Source organism: Protomyctophum bolini, assembly GCF_963924005.1.
Source record: "Protomyctophum bolini genome assembly, chromosome: 21".
Classification (NCBI taxonomy): Eukaryota; Metazoa; Chordata; class Actinopteri; order Myctophiformes; family Myctophidae; genus Protomyctophum; species Protomyctophum bolini.
Genome location: NC_137882.1, coordinates 9,834,284 through 9,853,577, shown reverse-complemented (window position 1 = coordinate 9,853,577; position 19,294 = coordinate 9,834,284). Strand labels below are relative to the sequence as shown.

Here is a 19,294-nt window from a genome sequence, read left to right as displayed (position 1 = left end):
TCTTTGCTTCGCCTCATAATGAGTGGCCCCAAGCAATACTGTTACTTCATCCTTACAAAAACAATGTTTATTAAGAACAGTCCAAGGATATACTACATGTTATGAATAATTCCTTTCATTAATTTGCCGACATCTCCGTTTGGAGCCCTAGAAATCAGAGTGATTAATTTATGAGTCTTGCAAGAATTTCCTCAATGCCTGCCTGGCTGCCTGTTGATTGCAGTGTTCAAGTTTATTTATTAGCTGTTCCAATGAGCTTGCAATTCAAGACACCATTGCAATTAGTCAATGTTTTGCATATCAACTTACACATGTCAGCTTGTCTTTATATGGTCTGTTGCAAGTAGCATTTTCATAAATCTGCATGCATGGTTCGAAGACTTTTGTTACTTTATAGCAGCATTACTTTGACAAAATGTCTTCCCTTTGCTACTTTTTGATGTGCTTATAAAGAATATCGGGTCAGGTACTCAGGTTCGTAACCAAGGAGTGGCTAGCCTATACCACATCAGAAATAAAGGGGAAAAAGTCCTGCCTCTGGTGTTGAAAACGAGTCTCTCTGCTCCCCAGTCCCCTCAGACAGACATAGGCTATAAGTAAGGAAAGGGGAACGCGCACTCCCTTCCACTGCAAGGGGTTTGTGATTAATTACTCTGGAGGAGTGAAGGGCTTGTCTGCCCCTTTGTGTGTCCCATAAATTAAGGACTCCTGAGACTTTGACGCACACAGGTGAGGCGAGCCCCATGCGCGGACAGACAGGGACGTCTGCGCACCTTCTCTCGACAGACGCGCCTCTTTATAAAGATTATTTGGAGGACCTGCATGGCAGAGACTGTTCTACATTGCGGAGCGGAGGCAAAATCTACAGCCTATACCGAAGTTGTCTTTGGAGTTTGGATTGCCTTGATGTCGTTTCTCAATACGGCACTTTTGAAGTACTCCAGAGGTAGGCAAAATGGCAAGGCACACAGCGCAGTTCAAGTTCGGGATATGTTCGGGATATATTTATAGCATGTTGCAGACAGATTAGCCTATGCAATGCCTGGGGAGTGGGGAAATATATTTACAACTCCATCAATATGCCAAGTTGACATATCATTTGTGGTGCTATTCTATACCTATAGCCTACAGCAAGAAGTAAATCATATAGACTATAACAACAACATTTAGTCTTTTTGTGATTTGTCAAACTGAAATATGCGGAACGTTCGTGAAAGGATATATACGGTTCAGTGTGTGGCTATAGGCTCAATTGGCTTATTAGCGCGCAACTTTTCAAAAGCTGTCTAAAATAAACCTTTTCAAAAAGGAGTGCATCTTCTATTCCATGCAAGAGTTTAACAAAATTGGACTATATAGTTACATTAAGAAAACTGTCCGTTTCTATTTACAATATGAGTTGAGTTGTTATATAGGCTATAACAGAAGAACAGCATTGCCATTAAATTAGTAAAACAGGTCACATTGGTCATTTAGCTATATTAGTTTTAAACTTGACAACACAGTGTCTTAAAAATGCTGAATAAAATAATAAGCTAATGCATACCAGATTAAAACACACATCACTCACTGTGTTTCCTATAGGTTTCTAGTGTTTCCCGAATGGTTGGAAGACAGGCGATCCGGATGGACAGTGGTAATAATGGCCCCGTGACAGTCATGGATGACAGCCCCACATCCAGTCCCAGCTCCAGTCCCAGTCCGGACAGTCGTGGTCAGGAGGAGCAGCGGCCCAGGGTGCTCCAGGCCGGCGGGGGGCTTGCCGGTGGGAGAGGAGTCGGACGGCCGGCTGCAGCTAACGCAGCGCGGGAGAGGAGCAGGGTGCAGACGCTGAGACACGCGTTCCTGGAGTTACAAAGGACTTTGCCATCGGTTCCACCGGACACCAAGCTGTCCAAACTCGATGTGTTGATATTGGCCACCACGTACATTGCTCATTTGACACGAACACTGCAAGAGGAAAACATGGACGAGGCTGAAAGCACAAAACAAACAGAGGCGTTACATTCGCTGAAAGGTGATGGTTACCTGCACCCAGTAAAGGTGAGTAGATGCTAACAACAACAACAACAATAATAATAATAACAATAACAACAACAACAACAATCATCATCTTCACAGGACCACAATAGAAACAAGGCCTATAGGGCTTTTTGTGTTATAAACCGTATTTGCAAACTGTTAACTAAGTATTCAATCAATGGCCAAAACATACAGTATAGGCCTATGTCTGGTTAGTTTTATTGTCACAACACAATATCACATTCCCTAAAATTATCTTAAAATAAACTACAACAAAATGTGTGAACTGTGATTTTAAATAAATAAAACATTGTTATCTGGGATATTACTTTAATAATTGTTTTGTAATTAGGCCAATTATGACAATTAACATTTGTCATAACAGGTAATTCATTAGGCTACTTATATGGCCTTGTGCAATTGCTGTAAGTTGTTGTAAGTGTATAATAGCAACATCAGTAGGATAGCATTATGTTTAAATTAGACCCCAGATAGCATAGAGGTGAATAGATAGAATAGCCTATAATAACTTTATTTTTCTTTACAGAAATGGCCTATGCGATCCAGACTGTACGTTGGAGCGACAGGACAGTTCCTACACAGTTCGAATCGGTCTGGGTCAGAGAACCAAGGCCCGTCACCGTCTACATCACATAAATAAAAACACCTGGATGAAGTGATTCAAGATTTGCATGAATTTTCATGCTGTTTATTGATTCAGACAGCATGATCGGACATATTAGGCTGTATATGCTTTGTTGAATGATTTTATACAATTAACTGATTTGACTTCCACAAATCCATGCATCATGCAGGTGCCATTGTAAATTAATATATTGAGTGAATTGTATGTGTGAAAATGGCTACTTGATGTTATAGTTATTTTGTCAAATTCTTTTTTTGTTACTCTGCACTGTGCAGTTCTATACATGTCCCAGGTAGGCCTATAGGTCTATTCTATTTGTAGAAATTCCATGGGGTAATGAACCCGTCATGCTTGAGGTGTGCACTTTCAGTTAAAACATTTGCACTAAATGCATGTGTGAATAACTTAACATCTGTCATGTGAAGTGGTCTGTCAGAGAGTCAACAATGGAGCCCCCCCTCTTTCTTATTTTTTACATGCATGCATGGCTGTATGTGTTTGTGAATAAATGACTTAAATAAAACAAGTAAGGTCTCCTAATCAAGGGAGATTATATATCAGGTCTAAAAAATCTTTCTGAGTATAGACTTTAGGTTTTTTTATCAATGAAAGCAAAACATTCTGAAATAACAACGTAAAAGGCTTAGGCCTAACTAAAGCAACAAAGGGAAGGGTCGACACAAAAACTCACGTACATCATGTCACACTCACATAGTTAAAGTTAAGTAACTATTCATTCTTTATGTATTTTTCCATTTTCTGTCTAATGCTTTGATCATGACGGTTAAATTATTGAGGGCCATTCAAAAGAAGAAATTCTATAGGCCTATAGGCCATTATTTTGTATTTTTTAAGGTAGCTTCCACCATTGTGAAGTTCACACTGGTGGAACTGTGAAGTCATATTAATCAAATGTCACTGCAAGTGATTCTGTTGAAATTCTATTTTGTCATTGTCACTCACCCAAAATTCAACTTAAATACAAAACGACCCACACATGCACCTGACAGTCTCTAGATTATTGAAATCACATTGTTCTATAGGCCTATACATGTTCAGCTGTGGCCTATGTTTTATTAGCCTATACAATTGTGAAGATATCAATTAAATACAGAATCACTATCACCAGGCATGTGCTTGAAGCAAATAAATACAACATTTTTATAATTTGATACAAATGTATCAAGAAAGAGATAGGTCTAAAGGCTGTTCTAATTTAAACAAACAGCAAATAATGCAGAACCATTAATTAATTCATCATGAAAAAGCTATCCTTTACTATGAGAATACATTTCAACAAACCGCAGTTTGTGTTCCAAAAAGTGTAGCTATACTACACTAAGCGATAAAGTGTGTGTGTGCGTGTGTGTGTGTGTGTGTGTGTGTGTGTGTGTGTGTGTGTGTGTGTGTGTGTGTGCGCGCGCGCGCGCGTGCGTGTGTTTACTGTGTGTGTGCGTGTGTGTGTGTGTGTCAGAGACACACGACACAGACATACACCGTAAGCGCTTTCGGAAACACCGCACCGGAGCGCAGCGCACTCGCCTATTAGTTTGCATTGCACAGTGCGCTCAGCGCGCTATTTGTGAACGCGCCCAGTATGTGTGTTTGCGTGTGTCTGTGACTGCTGTTAAAACTTAAAGCAAGGCGCAGCGTGAGTATAGCCTCGGAAACCCAGACGTTTACAGCGTGAGTGACTCGCACATTGAAAATTGTGGGCCCTATTGTAAACAAGTGTAATGCTTTATGGTAGGCTTGAGTTGTACATCAAAATGTACTGTAATTCTGCAAACTGTTAATAAATCAATCAATCAATCAAGAATCAATTACATCATGGACTCGCAATCTCGCATCAGTTATTTTCGGTGAGCGACAGCGACACCTCCGTACTGTGGAGTATAAATCGCAGCCCCACTGCGCATGAGGAAGACAAAACGAGCGTGACTCAGCCGTAGGACTGAGCACATTCTTTCCTTTCTTGCTCTCTCATCATGGAGGAAGGCGGCTGTGCGTGTGTTCTTCCTCCAACAACGCTTCTTCGAACAAAGAATGTTCGTTTCCCACAGAACCTAAGGTAACCTAATGGTGAAATGACTATTTGTAATGATCGCACCATTGCTGTCTGTCTGTTGCGGTTTTAAACAAGATTCTTGCTAGTTAGCAGGGTGTAGCTAGCTGCTAACGTTAGCCTGGCGGATTGCATGGCCACGTGGAAGCAACAAGCCTCGTTTATGGATGCACCCTCGTGCGATGGAGTATAAATTATTTGTTTCCAAATAGTTAAATCATCATGATTCATGACCTACTATACGAATGTGATGTTTGTCTTAGAAATCTTAAGTTGTTGGAAATCTTAAATTGTTGCTGCACTTCAGATGATTGCATTTGAACAAGAATGTCTTGATTTGTCTTATTACCCCAGATACCCAGACAGTTTCTCTAATACATTTATGCAGCCATATATATATCTGAGTGAAATGTTCTTACTGCTGGAATAATGATGAGTTTACAAACTTTGCCGTTTACCCATCAGACTAAAGGGTGGTGACACTGTGACTAACTGAATTGCCAGCATTGTAGATGCAAAAACGTAATCAATCTGAAAACAACTTGTGGATTATTGAATCGATTCATTTCAGACCGTGGTCTCCTCTGTATTGCAATAAATCATGCTTTCAGTCAGACTTAAAAAAAAATCATGTTCTTACTGTCCATTCATGGGTTAGCCTTCGACCATTACCAAAGGGTCAGCAGGAGATATGGTGGTCAGGGAATTGTCGCATCAATTATTTTATGGAGTAAAACACTTCTCTGGCCCCTTGAAGGAGTAAAGGTCATGGCAGAGGTTGTGACCTGCTGTTGAACCCATCCTCAGTCTTGCTCTCAAGCTGTGTTGCATTATGCCCTCATGACCTTCAAGTGATCAGTCATGGGCCCTAAACAGCATATTGGCTGCTCTGTCAGTACACCTTATTCATGAAAGCTAAAATCAATAGCATACTCTGGGCTGGGTGACAATCACATACTCTAGTCTGGTCAGTATGACATAAGCTTAGAGAGTCTAACTGGTTAATTAATGAAAATTTTAGACCTAGTATGTAAATTGTGTGTATGTTGACTTTGTTCTTTTGTGTACAGGTGAGGATGGTTGACTGGAATCTTCCTAATATGGTAAGATTGAATATATTTTTATAGTGTGTGAGATGCAGTGTAACAATATAGAATTGTTTTGGGCACAATCAGCTAGGTTAGAGCTCTGAATTAGGCTTAGAGTGTTCAGAGTCAGACCTTGTGCTTTTGCTACTGCCAAGATAATAGCTGTAGATCTGTCTTTACTGAGTGCCTTTTTATTAATTAATGTGATCTGAGTGAAATGTTCTTACTGCTGGAATAATGATGAGTTTACAAACTTTGCCGTTTACCCATCAGACTAAAGGGTGGTGACACTGTGACTAACTGAATTGCCAGCATTGTAGAACCAGCTTCCCAAAACGTCTAGGTTCAAGTGTAAATTGATAACCTTCGACAATTCTGTAAAAGGATTATAGGTTCCTTCCTCTTTTTAATGTGTAGTGATCCCCAAGGGGAAATTACTTGTTTCCATTGACCCGGCTTGCTTGGAGTGAGTGCACAGGGGAGCAGTTGGAGGTCTTGCTCAGGGATATTTAACTAGACGACACAAAGTCTGTAGGTGCCAAGGTTGGAACCTGGGCCATGATTCCCAGTTGGCTGCTCTACCTGCTGAGCTACTGCTGCTATAGTTCAACAAAGTTAATTTGATTTTAACTTAATTATTTTCAGATCTCATACCTCCATTCCTGCTGGTGTCAGATATTGGGCTAAAGTCATGTACAGGATGGTCAGAGAAAGGTAAGGATCTGATGTCTGTAAGGTAGCCTCTGTACTCTACTACTGGTCAGTTACTTCTGTAGCTGGTATAGTGATGAGTCACAACAATGCCGTTTACCCATCAGACAAAAGCATGGTGAGACTGACTAACTGAATAACTCCAGCATAATTAAATTATGTAGAAACTACTTTCCAAAAAAAGCAACATTTTGCTCTAGTGTAAATTGATGCCCTTTGACAGTGTAGGTTAACATTAATGAGTTGAACTTGCAATTCTTTTCAGATGCCATTCCGGCAGGTGGCAGATATTGGCCTTAAGTTGTACGCTAAATTGAGCATAAGGTGAGTATCTGATCTCTGGAAAGTAGCTTCTGTACTGTCTGGTCACTTATGCTGCTGGAATAGTGATGCTAATTTGTACTCATCTGACAAAAGAATGATGAGACTTACTAACTGAATACCAGTGCATTAAAAAAGAAAAAAAAAAGTTTGCCCTATGGCCTAGGCCCTAAACCAGAGAAAATATTGCTAAAATTATTTTTGAAAGCTTCATTCTACCAGTCCAGTATGGTCAAATGACTCTTTACAACGGCTTGTATCAATGTTTTCCTCAGATTTCATGGCCTCACTGAAGACTGAACGTGCCAGGAGAATGTATGTGAGCTGTACAACTACAAATATTGAGGTAATCTCTTTAAGTATCAATTTCTGTACTTTTTCTTAATATTTTGGTGCTGCTTGTGCAATAATGATGAGTTTTACAAACTTTGCCGTTTACCCATCAGACTAAAGGGTGGTGACACTGTGACTAACTGAATTGCCAGCATTGTAGAACCAGCTTCCCAAAACGTCTAGGTTCATGACTCTTTACAACGGCTTGTATCAATGTTTTCCTCAGATTTCATGGCCTCACTGAAGACTGAACGTGCCAGGAGAATGTATGTGAGCTGTACAACTACAAATATTGAGGTAATCTCTTTAAGTATCAATTTCTGTACTTTTTCTTAATATTTTGGTGCTGCTTGTGCAATAATGATGAGTTTTACAAACTTTGCCGTTTACCCATCAGACTAAAGGGTGGTGACACTGTGACTAACTGAATTGCCAGCATTGTAGAACCAGCTTCCCAAAACGTCTAGGTTCAAGTGTAAATTGATAACCTTCGACAATTTTGTAAAAGGATTATAGGTTCCTTCCTCTTTTTAATGTGTAGTGATCCCCAAGGGGAAATTACTTGTTTCCATTGATACCAGAGCATTTACAAAGAAATTAGGTATGGCCTAGGCCCTAAACCAGAGAAAATATTGCTAAATTTATTTTTGAAACATTCTACCAGTCCAGTATGGTAAAATGACTCTTTACAACTTATTGTATCAATGTTTTCCTCAGATTTCATGGCCTCACTGAAGACTGAAAGTGCCAGGAGAATGTATGTGAGCTGTACAACTACTAGTACAAATATTGAGGTAAGCTCTTTAAGTATCAATGTCTGTTCTTTTTGATAATCTGTTGGTGCTGCTTGTGCAATAGTGATGAGTTCACATTTGCCGTTTACCCGTCAGACAATAGGGTGGTGAGACTGTGATTAACTGAATAAGTACTATGAAAACTATTTAGGATATCGTAAAAAAAGCACAGTAAATTCTAATCTAAAGGGCTGTATTTCTTTCTTCCAGCTCTCATGTCATTGCTGAAGATGTAGGCCTCCGTCTACTGTGGTGGGACTGATGTGAGTAGCTTGGTAACACAAACAAATTATGTTCCGTTACTGGTTGCAGATCATATAATGATGAGTTCACATTTGCCGTTTACCCGTCAGACATTAGGGTGGTGAGACTGTGATTAACTGAATAAGTACTATAAAAACTATTTGGGATTATCGTAAAAAGCACCGTCAATTCCAATCTAAAGGGATGTATTTTTTTCTTCCAGCTCTCGTCATTGCTGAAGATGTAGGCCTCAGTCTACTGTGGTGGGTCCGAGGTGAGCGTTTCATATATTGTGCATCACCCATCAAATAGGCTGAAATATGTGGCTGTTTTTGTTTTTAGAGTGACTAATCAACTGCAGAATAAAATAACCACCCTAAATAAGACTATGTATGTTGCGTCTTATTTAGGTTGGTTATTTTTGAGCTCATGCCTGTAATGGCCTACCTAATGTTTAAGCACACTAACAGCCTGCTAATATTTACATATTCTTTGAAATGTGAGGATCAGAGATGTAATTTAAATGTATTTTGGACTTGCAGACAACTGGAGTGCTAAGGCCAAGAGGATGAACACCACCGGCACTGGCCCTTAGACACCTGAAGGTTGTCTATCGCAGATTCAGGTTTGTACTGTACTTAGTTGATGCCATTGCAGTGGAAGAGCTTGTATTGTTTGACATGTCCGTAACAACTAGATTAGGTGGCATTAGTTTAGTTGCCCAACACTATGCGACTTGTAATTGCTGTCAATTGTCTTGTCAATGATGCTACCAAATATAAATGTCTGAATCTGTCTGATTCTTCAGTGATAATAAATCTATTTACTGAGACACGACTTTGCAGCAATGAGGCACTAAGTAGATATTTGCTTATTCAATTTATATTGTGTATACCATGACTGCCTCTCAACAACAGTGTTGTAAACGGATGCATTGTATCTAACCGTAATGGGGTGCATACTTAGTTTATACTTGTCATTGGTTAGACATGGGTTAAGGTTAGGTTTAGGTGTGCTTCCCCGTGGGAGGTTAGGTTTTCTCAGTGGCATCCCACTTGTCCTGTAGTCAATCTAAAGATGTGACCCAAAGGAAATTGCAAAAGTAATCGTTTTTTTTTTAATGATAAACTGCCATAGCCACTTGCCCAAATGTGATGACGTCAGCCACATTTGGGCCTAATTTAGCCCAATGAGTGTTTTACTTTAGCTGTTTCTTTTGTTCAGGCTCTTTTAGCTTAGATTGACTGGACTACTGCTGTGACAATTGTTATTTGACACTGACATGCCTTGTGAACCAATGTAGGATGAGCCTCTAGTTATGAACCATACTTTAATTTATTTTATTTATTGTTCTTATAATTCAAGTTGTCACATTGGGGATTAGCTGGACTTCAGGATAGAAAACTATATTTAGGAACCACTACTTTAAATATTAAAAGTAAAAAATTAGCTGTTCCACTGTATCAAAATGTATTTTCTTTCCTCTGTTTTCCTAGGAATGGCTTCCGGGAGGGGACTACCCCTGCCTAAACCAAGGCGGGCAGCAGTTGGCCCGTCCGGTGCCCCGCGTTATTCGTTGCCACTTGGGCAAAGCTAACATGTTCTCCTGGTGACTTTTTCAGTTGGCTTTCAGTGTTTCTGCACTGTTGGTGCAAAAATAAATGTGTCAGTTAATTTGAGTCTTCTCGTCTTTTGATATTTTTGCATCATTGCTTCAGAAACTACTTTGTCACATCATTGTTCAAGTATAAAACCTGGTGGTGGTTTCTAGCTATACTTGTAATGATACACATCTTCAATGTCTTGGTTGACATTTTTATCTCGTGTCAAACACGGTAACCACGCTTTTCTTGACATTAATTTGAGCTTTAAGGGACATTCACACTGAACACTGTTCACTTGTATGTTTAAAAAAATATATAGATGGTGTAAAGTACTGTTATCCACTTGGCTTGGAATGATTTTTAAAACCATAGTGAGTGGCCCTTTGCACAGGTTTCTCAATTCATTGGTAATTGAAGCAAAATTGTCATCTGTTTCGAGGGTGTTCAGAAACTTTCGCAAGGTCATTCACTGACTTCAAGTCACTCATACAAGTTACAAGCTGTAAAATTGTTGTTTCATGTTCCTCAAGACTGCCAACAAATACAATTTACATTGAAACCGGCTGTGTTCCAATAAAAGAAGAATCGTATACTACACTATCCTTTTTCTACATTTTGCAACAGTCTTGGCAGTTGATTGGTCAGACTAAAAATGTCGTGATCAGCATATTGCCAAGTGTATTTCTCCACCAGCTATCTGAATACAGCAGTCTTTACAGCACAGCAGTCCACAGCTGGGTGCACTACAGAGGAAGTGTGGTTTTTCTGCCAGATGAATGTGGTTACGGTAAGCTCTTTTCCACAAATGACCACATCACCATTAATCAAATGCATCCAATCTGGCTTGTGATTAAGTTCCTCTGACCTGGAAAATTTGTTGCACTTTACCCTATGGTATATGGCTTGTGATTTAGATGATGGAAAGTGAGTTGTCATGTTTTTCCTAAAGTTTATTTTGTCCTGGGAAGCAACTTTGATTACCTAGAAAAGTACTATAAATCTTGTATTATGTTTATTCAGCACAATAAATGCATCAAATATGATTTGTCTTGTCTGGCTTTCTCTGGGAACACTTGGATTTGCCATATATGAAGGTAGAGGGTATACAGATTGTTGCATTATTTTAAACTACGTACGTACCCAGAGGACCAAACAAAGGACATTCATATTTCTGAAGTTGTGGCGAAAAACGTAATGAATTTAATGATGAGCAATAAGTTGATTTGTGTTGTCTAGTGGCTGATCAGCTACTGTACCTACCCATTACTCCTCTGTGATGTATGTTTCTGCCCCGGGTGCGTAGGCGTAGATGAAGTGGAGGATGTTCTGGTGGAGTTGCTCTAAGGTCACGTCTCGCCTGAGCAACGAGTCGGGCTCACACAGGTCAAAGGGAAACACTGCGTCAGGTGGGATAACGAGAGCTGAGGTCCCTGTAGGAAGAAGCGGCCATCCCCAGACATATTGGTCAGTTATTGGCCTACATGAGCATATTTGTTAAGTGAAAACTGAAAAGGTGTATCTATACTGTACCAGTGATGCAAATAGTCTGCATCCTTAGACTCACTAAATTAAGAAGGGACACAATCATGTCACCCTCTGGGTTCCTGCGATGCTATACTGTACTCTTAACGTTGAAGTAGGGCTCATAATGTCCCTGGGACCCATCTAAAAGACCACCCCTGGATCCCGGGACACATTACATTGAAAACATTTACATCACTGCTGTATGTAAAATCTACAGAAATGCAATTTATTACAGTTCAGACCAGAGTTGAATTATGATGCAACAATAACAGGACAAATGTGAGGCCATTGATGACTACTTATATATATAGAAAAACATCAAATGTACCATGTCGGAGGGTGATGGAGTTTTCACAAAGGAGCACAGCAACAACTGCGTCTTCCTCCAGCACGGTTCTTCTTAGACATAGTTTACAGTGGGCCTCAGCCAGAGAGATCCTGGGACAATTGTTTTTGTATAATGAGTGAATGGTACAAAATACAAGTACAGCATTAATGTAATTAAAAATGAATGAATGAATTCAATTTGTATTTGTGTCATGCCACTTTGGCCCATCCCATATGGGATTGACACATTTAACAAAAAATAAATAGAAAACTGACATTACAATCCTTCCTGTTCATATTACGTCTTGTGTCCATACTCCATACACAACAAATGAACATATGTACAGTATGTGAACAAAATGAAAACAAATAAGATGGCCCTCATTGACCAGGCATTTTCAAGAGATAAGGCAAAATGTCATTTTGAAAGATATTTCAGTTTCTCTGCGTCATCCAACCACACACATTCATAATTTGGGTCCAATTATAAAAAAGTCTGATTGATAGAATGGGCAATAAACATTTCATTTCTTTATATCACACAAACTACATAATCTATCCTCCTCAACCGTGCCTACATATTTAGTATCTGATTTGGGAAGGATCCTTTTTGACAGATTATACAGTATCGTTTTCTGGACCATAGAATGCTTTATCTCACAATATGATAGATATGATTCAGCCTACCATTACTGTGAGTACCAGTAAGGAGCACATTCGTTATTTTTTAAATGGGTAACATTTTGTTGTACACCCTCAGCTGAAAATTGGTTTATTTTCATAGATTTCTTTTCTCATAATTTTTCAACACAACACAGAGTTTTCTAAACAGTTATCCTAACTATGAAAAATAAATAAGTCTTCAGAGGGTAAGACCTGCATATTAAGGCATAACAGTAAGGACAGTGCTCCACCTTGTGGTGGATAATATTACATCAATACTGTCCTGAAATGCAGCAGGTAAATTTGAACAATTCAGATCAAAATAAGTCAAGGAAAAGCCGTAAATAATGAAAAGCCCTTACAGCAATTTGATAGACGCCACTGACACCTTGACCCCTTTACATTGGTCTGATCGGATCCTACGACTGGCCATGTAGTATCCATGGATCATCTTTGCTGCTCCATGACTGAGTTCCACCTGCAATGCCTGTGCATGGGCCAGCAACTTGAAGACAGAATTTAAGATGGCAAATATGAGGTCGGATGCATAGATAGTGGTACTGGTAAAAGAGTGTGTACTGTAGTAAAAGTGAAAATGTAGTCATTAAAACGTATATATTTGATTTTGTTCACCTCCCGGTAGTCTTGTGTGGTGTACATCGTGCAGGACGAGTAAAGGGGCTCTCCTGGCTGGACTGCCTGTCTGAGGGTGTGGAAAGTCTGGGCAAGCAAGGCCTGTTCTCCCCTGACATCCCGACATTGGATCACCAAGCCAAAGGCTTCTGCCAGTGGAGCTGGAACTGGGCCCATTTCCTGCACATGCAAAGCATCCGAGGACCACTATGTTTCACATGCAGATTCTGAGACCATTCCTAAAAATGTTGTTTTTACAAGTGTTAAACCTGCCCTGTATATAGAAAGAACTGAGTCCATCCTACTTTGAGACAAAAGGCAGCCTGAGATGACCTAACGAGAACGACAGCTCTCTTGGAGCAGAACTATGGCACCTAGCTTTGAATGAGGAAAATGTATGTGTTCTGAAACTACTGTATTTATTATTGCTATGGTAACACAGTTTATTGTCCTCTGTGCATTGGGTCTTTGTAAGTTCTACAGGGCTCTGCTGGGAGGTAATTTGTGTTATGAGAGAGACCAATTAACCATTTCCTCCAGGGAAAGTAGATTGTCTCAACTTCCTGATTTAGCCCTTTTTCCTGCAAACAAATTTCTGGCCGGTTGAGGTTTCACATTTCTTGAACTCATGTGACAAAATGTCCCAAGCAATCGCCATTCCACTGACATTGTGAGACCCTACAATTCACTTTAAGTTTGTCTCCATTTGTATAGCTGCTGAGGTTCAACCTGAACAACACATTTTGCAGTGAGCCTCAGAGGTGCAATGTCATGATGTGCTGTGTCATGGACTGACCGCTGTTCCCAGCAGGATACATTCTGTTCTGCCAGATCGCCGGGAGGCATCCATAGTATCTGCCAGTGCCCAGAAGCTGCACTGGACTGGGAAGGAGAGCTGCTGGTCAGCATCTTCACCATACTTCTTCCCTGGGATGAACACAGACACTGTGCGACTCTCAAGGACTGAAAGAGTAGATAAGAGATGGAACATCAATGGCACATCAATCAGCTCCAAATCGAATGAATACAATATTCCAGCACAATAATGCTGTACCTATCGATATTAGTGCTTGTAATGCACACTACTGTGGTACGTCGTAATAAAGTAATATCAATGAAGCTGTCTTCACCACCTGACTGAACAGCATCCATTTTGTCCCGTCGGTAGCAGCCCAGGTCTCCCAGCATACAGATTCCTCCGGTGGCCAGCAGGGCAGAGCCTGCATGGATGTTGGCAGTGCCTGCTCCATGTTTGTCCCGGGAAAGAGAGGCAAACATCTCCCCCGAGGGCTGATGCCTGACACCACGCCCTGCAAGGTCCAGGGCGTGTGCCATCAGTCTGAGACACAGACACAGACACAGACACAGACACACACACGCACGCACGCACGCACACACACACACACACACACACACACACACACACACACACACACACACACACACACACACACACACACACACACACACACACACACACACACACACACACACACACACACACACACACACACACACACACACACACACACACACACACACACACACACACACACACACACACACACACACACACACACACACACACACACACACACACACACACACACACACACACAAAATTTAGTTGATCAATACAGGGTAATAAAGTGGATTTTGAAATGGATTTGCATGTCCAGTATATGCTAAATGTACTGTCTTGTGTTTGACTTTACCTGTCTATTATGAGAGTGTCAGTGGTCAGGGCAAGAAGGTCCAGGCTGTGAAATATGTCTGTTGCATCTGCTCTGCTCTGAACTAAGCTGAGCAGCAGGCTCAGCTTCAGTGTATTGTACAGGCCTGGCGGGACAACTGACGACCCAAATGAGTTGGCCACCACAGCGGAGAACCTCCACGGAGAACAGGCTGTTGCCTTCAACAGAGCCTGGAAGTTGTCACTGACCTTATGTGGGTCTGTTGGCAGTGGCGAAGAAAAATGGCGGATGTTTAAGTAGTACTATAATTAATGATGCTGCGTGTAGAAAGTTCTAGCTTGTGAAGTGTTATGATGAATTGGAATACATGTGGTGTCAGAGGTATATTCTGAAGTTTCTCAATTAATCACAGCATTCCTGAACAGCAACTGGTATTTCAGTTAGATTAGGAGCAAGGTTTTACTGCGAGTTGAATTTACCATATTCACAGAGAGCCATCACACTCAACTATATGAATAGTAAATTAAGTCCTTACACACTGGCTCCAACGGTTGGACACTATTGGCCTCTACACTCCAGATAATGTTGGGCCACTGGTGCACATGTGCAGGAATGCCCAGCACCCTGTAGATACGTCCGATTCTCATGGAGTTACAGAGTTCATCTGTATGAAAAGGGGAAACAAAGCAATAGCACTCAAGGGGGTTGTTCTGTACCCGTCTGCTGATTATTGAAGAAACATGCATGCCACCTACACACCACTGCCAAGAGAAACACAGAGAGAGGCCTTCAGAACAAAGATTCCACTATGTGAGAACCGTGCAGCCAGCTAATGAGTGTTCCTTGCACTTATTAACATATATGTTTAGTAACGGGAGCCCTGTGTATTGAATTCCTTCGTGCGACTAGGTCAACACTATATGCTAATTCCGGTACAGAGATTGGCTGGTCTCTCCAGACTAATGGCTGGACCATGTTATTAGAGGGGACAGGAACACCTAATATCTCACCAAGGGGCACAACGTGTGGTAGGCTACTAAAAGATCTATTCATTTGAACTCTCCCCTACTAGGTTTGTGTTCCAAAATTAGGCACATTTAGAACGTTAGCCTGCACAACCAAGTTTTTCACCCACCTTACTTGTAATATGTTGTGACAATAAAGATTGATTCTGAATTGAATGGAAAAACCTCAAGTCATCTGATTGTCTGTCAATACAAGCTAGTGAATCTACTACTACAACCTTATTATACATAATCATTATACTCAAATCTTTCCAGATTTCTCAAATAAAATATTTACCTATGCAAGAATTTGTAACAGTGTCTTTAATAGTATAACTCAAGCAGTGAAGAGGACTATGTATGTATTTGATACATGAATAATGATGTACATTACAGTGCAAATGTGCCATCAAGTGTTACACATATGTAATAAATAACGTGGTGTACCGTTACTCTTACCTCTTAAAAACAGCGTGACAGATTGGTACCTGAGTGAGTTTTGTGGCCAGACACTCAGGCTATCCAATGCTTTTACATGGATCAATTCCACCAGCTGTTTGTCTGTTATATGCACATGTGGTACATAGGGAAGAACATGCACACAAAAATATAAACACACAACTCATTCAAACAATAAAGCGCACAGTAATTGAGTTGGGCTACCTCACTCTCACCTCCCAGCACTCTGAACTTGACGTCCTCTTTTAGAGGAGAACTGCAAATGAGACAGCTGAAGTCATTCCTCACTGTTGCTGACTCAGTGGCCCCCGGGGCATGGATTCGGACGTGATGGAACCCTAAACGAAGCAAATCCGTGCAACACAATCACCTACAAACAACTGAGTTTTTAAATACATATTTCCTGTGTAATTATTATGGGCTTGCAAATTACATAAAACACTGGCATCAGAGTATTAAATGTGATTAAACATTCAGATTAGCTCTAGTTTGTTTCCATAGCTATGGCTTGTAGAGCACATTACAGAGCTGCCCTGGTGGAGAACAATGTCTGTCAGGGTAATGTTAATCACTCCCAGACCAGTGGTGGAAAGGAACCAAGTACTGGACTTAATTAAGCAAAGGTTTTAGGTCAATTTACTTTACCCGAGTATTTCCATATTTGATACTACAATTATTTGAAAGCTTTAATGACAAGATACTTTGTACATTTAATATTAATTAAAAACTGCCAATGTGAGCTTGTAGATTGTCTATTTTGGAATAAGTTTGACACATTTTGAGAGATTGCAGTGCTTTTATCTATTATACTTTTGAATGTAGACGTTTTACTTGCAACAGAGTATTTCCACATTGTGGCATTGCTACCTATACTTAAGAAAAATAAATCTGTGTAGTATACTTCCTGGTCCTAGAAAGGGGTAAGTAAGTACCCGTTGAGCAGGGGCAGTCATCATCAGTGCAGAGGAACCTGGCCCCTTGGGTGTACTTTGTGATCCTAGTCATGGCAATGACCAGGCCCTCCATGGCAACCGGCCTCATCATGGGGCCGTAGCCACCAGGGAAGGCACACAGGTCCAGAGTGTATTCAGGAAATGGCGGCAGGTGTGTCAGCTTCAGGATTATATTAACCTCAGAATGAACAAGGACATGATATAAGATGTGTGAAACTACAGTAGCTTACACATGCACTGCAGCCATATGCTGTCTGTACTTGTGATAATTAATACATTATGTAATGTATGACTTAGTCGTTGACCAGAAGGTCATGCGCATTTTAATATCACCCATACCTGACTTTCTGTGTGTATTCTTTCAATCAGGTTAAGTGTCTTTATTGAAAGGAAACAAACCTGAAACAGAGTATACAAAAAAAGGAAACGCTTACTGAAGACTTGGACATCAAATAGAATTTGGGTGGTAACCAGGTGAACTGACTCCCGAACTGACTCACAGACTGAAACAGAGTGGTTGCTTTGAGGGGCTCATGGAGGATGCAGTCACCCAGGATGGGATCCAACTCTATCACATCAGAGGGATTGACACTGATGCAGAACCTATACACAGCTTCATTCTGCTGGGGGTCTAGACAAGGCAAGAAGTGGTGTCTGTGAACGTTGCAGAAATGACTGTCTACTCTTTCTAGTTTCTAGACTGAGACATTGAAAAATGAAAAACAAAATATGACCAAAAAACACTTTAAGGACAGCTGGGGCCTTATGAGATGAATACAAAAGTAATATCAACATCTTAATACTGTCCAATACTTAGATAGGGAGGGGGGTGAAATTATGACAGGCAATTACAAAATATGACCCCCCCCCCCCCCCAGTCAAAAAACACTTGAAGGACATGTGTATGCGATGTCACTGAGCAGTATGGGTGGGAGGGTTGAGGGTTTCCTTTCTCTTTTTTGTCCTTATCACCAAATGTAAATCATATCATAATGTTTGTGTAACAATTTATAATCTGTTCTCAATAAAAACCTATTTGACAAAAAAAACAAACACTTGAAGGATAGCTGGGGCCTTATAAGATAAATACAAAAGTAATATCAACATCTTAATACTGTCCAATACTTAGATAGGGAGGGGGTGAAATTATGACAGCCAGTTTAATACTGCCATCAAAATATGACCATGTCAAAAAAACACTTTGTGTTGAAATAGACTTCTAAGGTGTGATTTGGGGCCCTAAAGATTAATACAAAAGTAATATCAACATCTTAATACTGTCCAATACTTAGTTAGGGAGGGGGGTCAAATGATGACAGACTCTAGAACAGTTCTTCTCAAAGTGGGGTCCAGGGACCCCCAGTGGTGGGGGGGGTTTGTTTGACCGAAGAGCTAAATTAGTTTTACTTCCGTAGCCTATACATACACATCACAGGCAGCGGCCTTACCGTTGAATGGCGTGCAGTCTTCAGCAAGTTTGAGAAGGCCACCACTCCTATCTAAATAGAACAATACGGATTCTTTTAAGGATAAAATATCGCCCATTTTCCTTCCATCTAATTTAAACTCACTAAACGGTCAAGAGAACAGGCTAGCTAGAAACTAGCTTAATGGATATCTATCTATAGCCTGGCTAATAAGACAGACTAATGTGATATCACACTTTTCTTTTTGCCAACGGCTGATTAGCCAGGGTAATCTATCTAGGCTACGTCATGAAAAGCTCGCGCTTTTACCCGTTGCCACGGTGACCATTCCTCGAGCGTTTTGTGTAACTTGTGTTATCATTATTAGTCCATTATTTCCATGTCATTATTTTAAACTGTAGGGTATTAACTGATGTTATTTTGTTGAATACGTTTTTGTTAAAGTAAAGGGTTAAATTACTATATTCAGAATTTCTGATAGTAATAATAGTGTTTATTCAGTGGTCTCTCACTCCAGACCTTAGTATATTTGAGTCTAAGCTCTTTAATAAACACAAAATAAATGTTCAGGTAGGTGACAACATTTCAGCCAATCAAGTAGCTATTTGAGCCATAAAAGAAAAAGTTCCAGCTCCAATTTTGGAGTCATCAATTGCAATTCCAAATCTGTATCCTGTCTGGGTTCTTGGTATCCCATGCAGTTTCAGAAAATGCATTTTCTGTTTAATAAAAAGTTGGAGACTCCTTATTTTAACCAAAGAAAATCACTTACACTATATATTT

General features: G+C 40.3%; 2 protein-coding genes and 1 long non-coding RNA gene across 5 annotated transcripts; 2 read left to right on the top strand and 1 right to left on the bottom strand.

The window, feature by feature from the left end:
• Nucleotides 1–1,602: 1,602 nt before the first annotated feature.
• tcf24 (transcription factor 24) lies at nucleotides 1,603–2,683 on the top strand (the record flags this gene model as incomplete). The annotated part of the gene is made up of 2 exons (XM_080793314.1): nucleotides 1,603–2,043; nucleotides 2,570–2,683. 2 exons carry the CDS (start codon nucleotides 1,603–1,605, stop codon nucleotides 2,681–2,683), a joined length of 555 nt encoding a protein of 184 aa, XP_080649440.1.
• mcmdc2 (minichromosome maintenance domain containing 2) lies at nucleotides 1,837–18,654 on the bottom strand. The gene is made up of 15 exons (XM_080793966.1): nucleotides 18,533–18,654; nucleotides 17,585–17,715; nucleotides 17,424–17,483; nucleotides 17,064–17,244; nucleotides 16,347–16,469; nucleotides 16,132–16,233; nucleotides 15,204–15,332; nucleotides 14,690–14,927; nucleotides 14,108–14,313; nucleotides 13,771–13,937; nucleotides 12,975–13,154; nucleotides 12,704–12,846; nucleotides 11,680–11,789; nucleotides 11,088–11,257; nucleotides 1,837–1,975 (listed from the first exon to the last, which is right to left on the bottom strand). The coding sequence occupies exons 1-14, from the start codon at nucleotides 18,627–18,629 to the stop codon at nucleotides 11,091–11,093; spliced, it is 2,034 nt and encodes a 677-aa protein (XP_080650092.1). The 5' UTR covers nucleotides 18,630–18,654; the 3' UTR covers nucleotides 1,837–1,975; nucleotides 11,088–11,090.
• Nucleotides 4,610–9,902, top strand: LOC308336100. Of its 3 annotated transcripts, none has more exons than XR_013966112.1 (11): nucleotides 4,610–4,739; nucleotides 5,804–5,836; nucleotides 6,467–6,535; nucleotides 6,798–6,856; nucleotides 7,129–7,199; nucleotides 7,413–7,483; nucleotides 7,904–7,966; nucleotides 8,191–8,243; nucleotides 8,447–8,497; nucleotides 8,766–8,848; nucleotides 9,720–9,902. It is a non-coding gene; the product is annotated as an uncharacterized lncRNA (long non-coding RNA). The 3 variants fall into 3 exon arrangements; XR_013966113.1 differs by having other exon boundaries at nucleotides 7,904–7,980; XR_013966111.1 differs by lacking the exon at nucleotides 7,129–7,199 and having other exon boundaries at nucleotides 7,904–7,980.
• Nucleotides 18,655–19,294: the final 640 nt, after the last annotated feature.

Coding starts and splice junctions, on each gene's coding strand:
- mcmdc2 (XM_080793966.1), bottom strand. CDS start 18,629: ATGGGCGATATTTTATCCTTAAAAGAATCCGTATTGTTCTATTTAGAT. Junction 15,333..16,131: donor TGTCACGCTGTTTTTAAGAG/GTAAGAGTAACG, acceptor CTTTTCATACAG/ATGAACTCTGTAACTCCATG. Junction 11,790..12,703: donor GTGGCGTCTATCAAATTGCT/GTAAGGGCTTTT, acceptor CAATTGTCCCAG/GATCTCTCTGGCTGAGGCCC.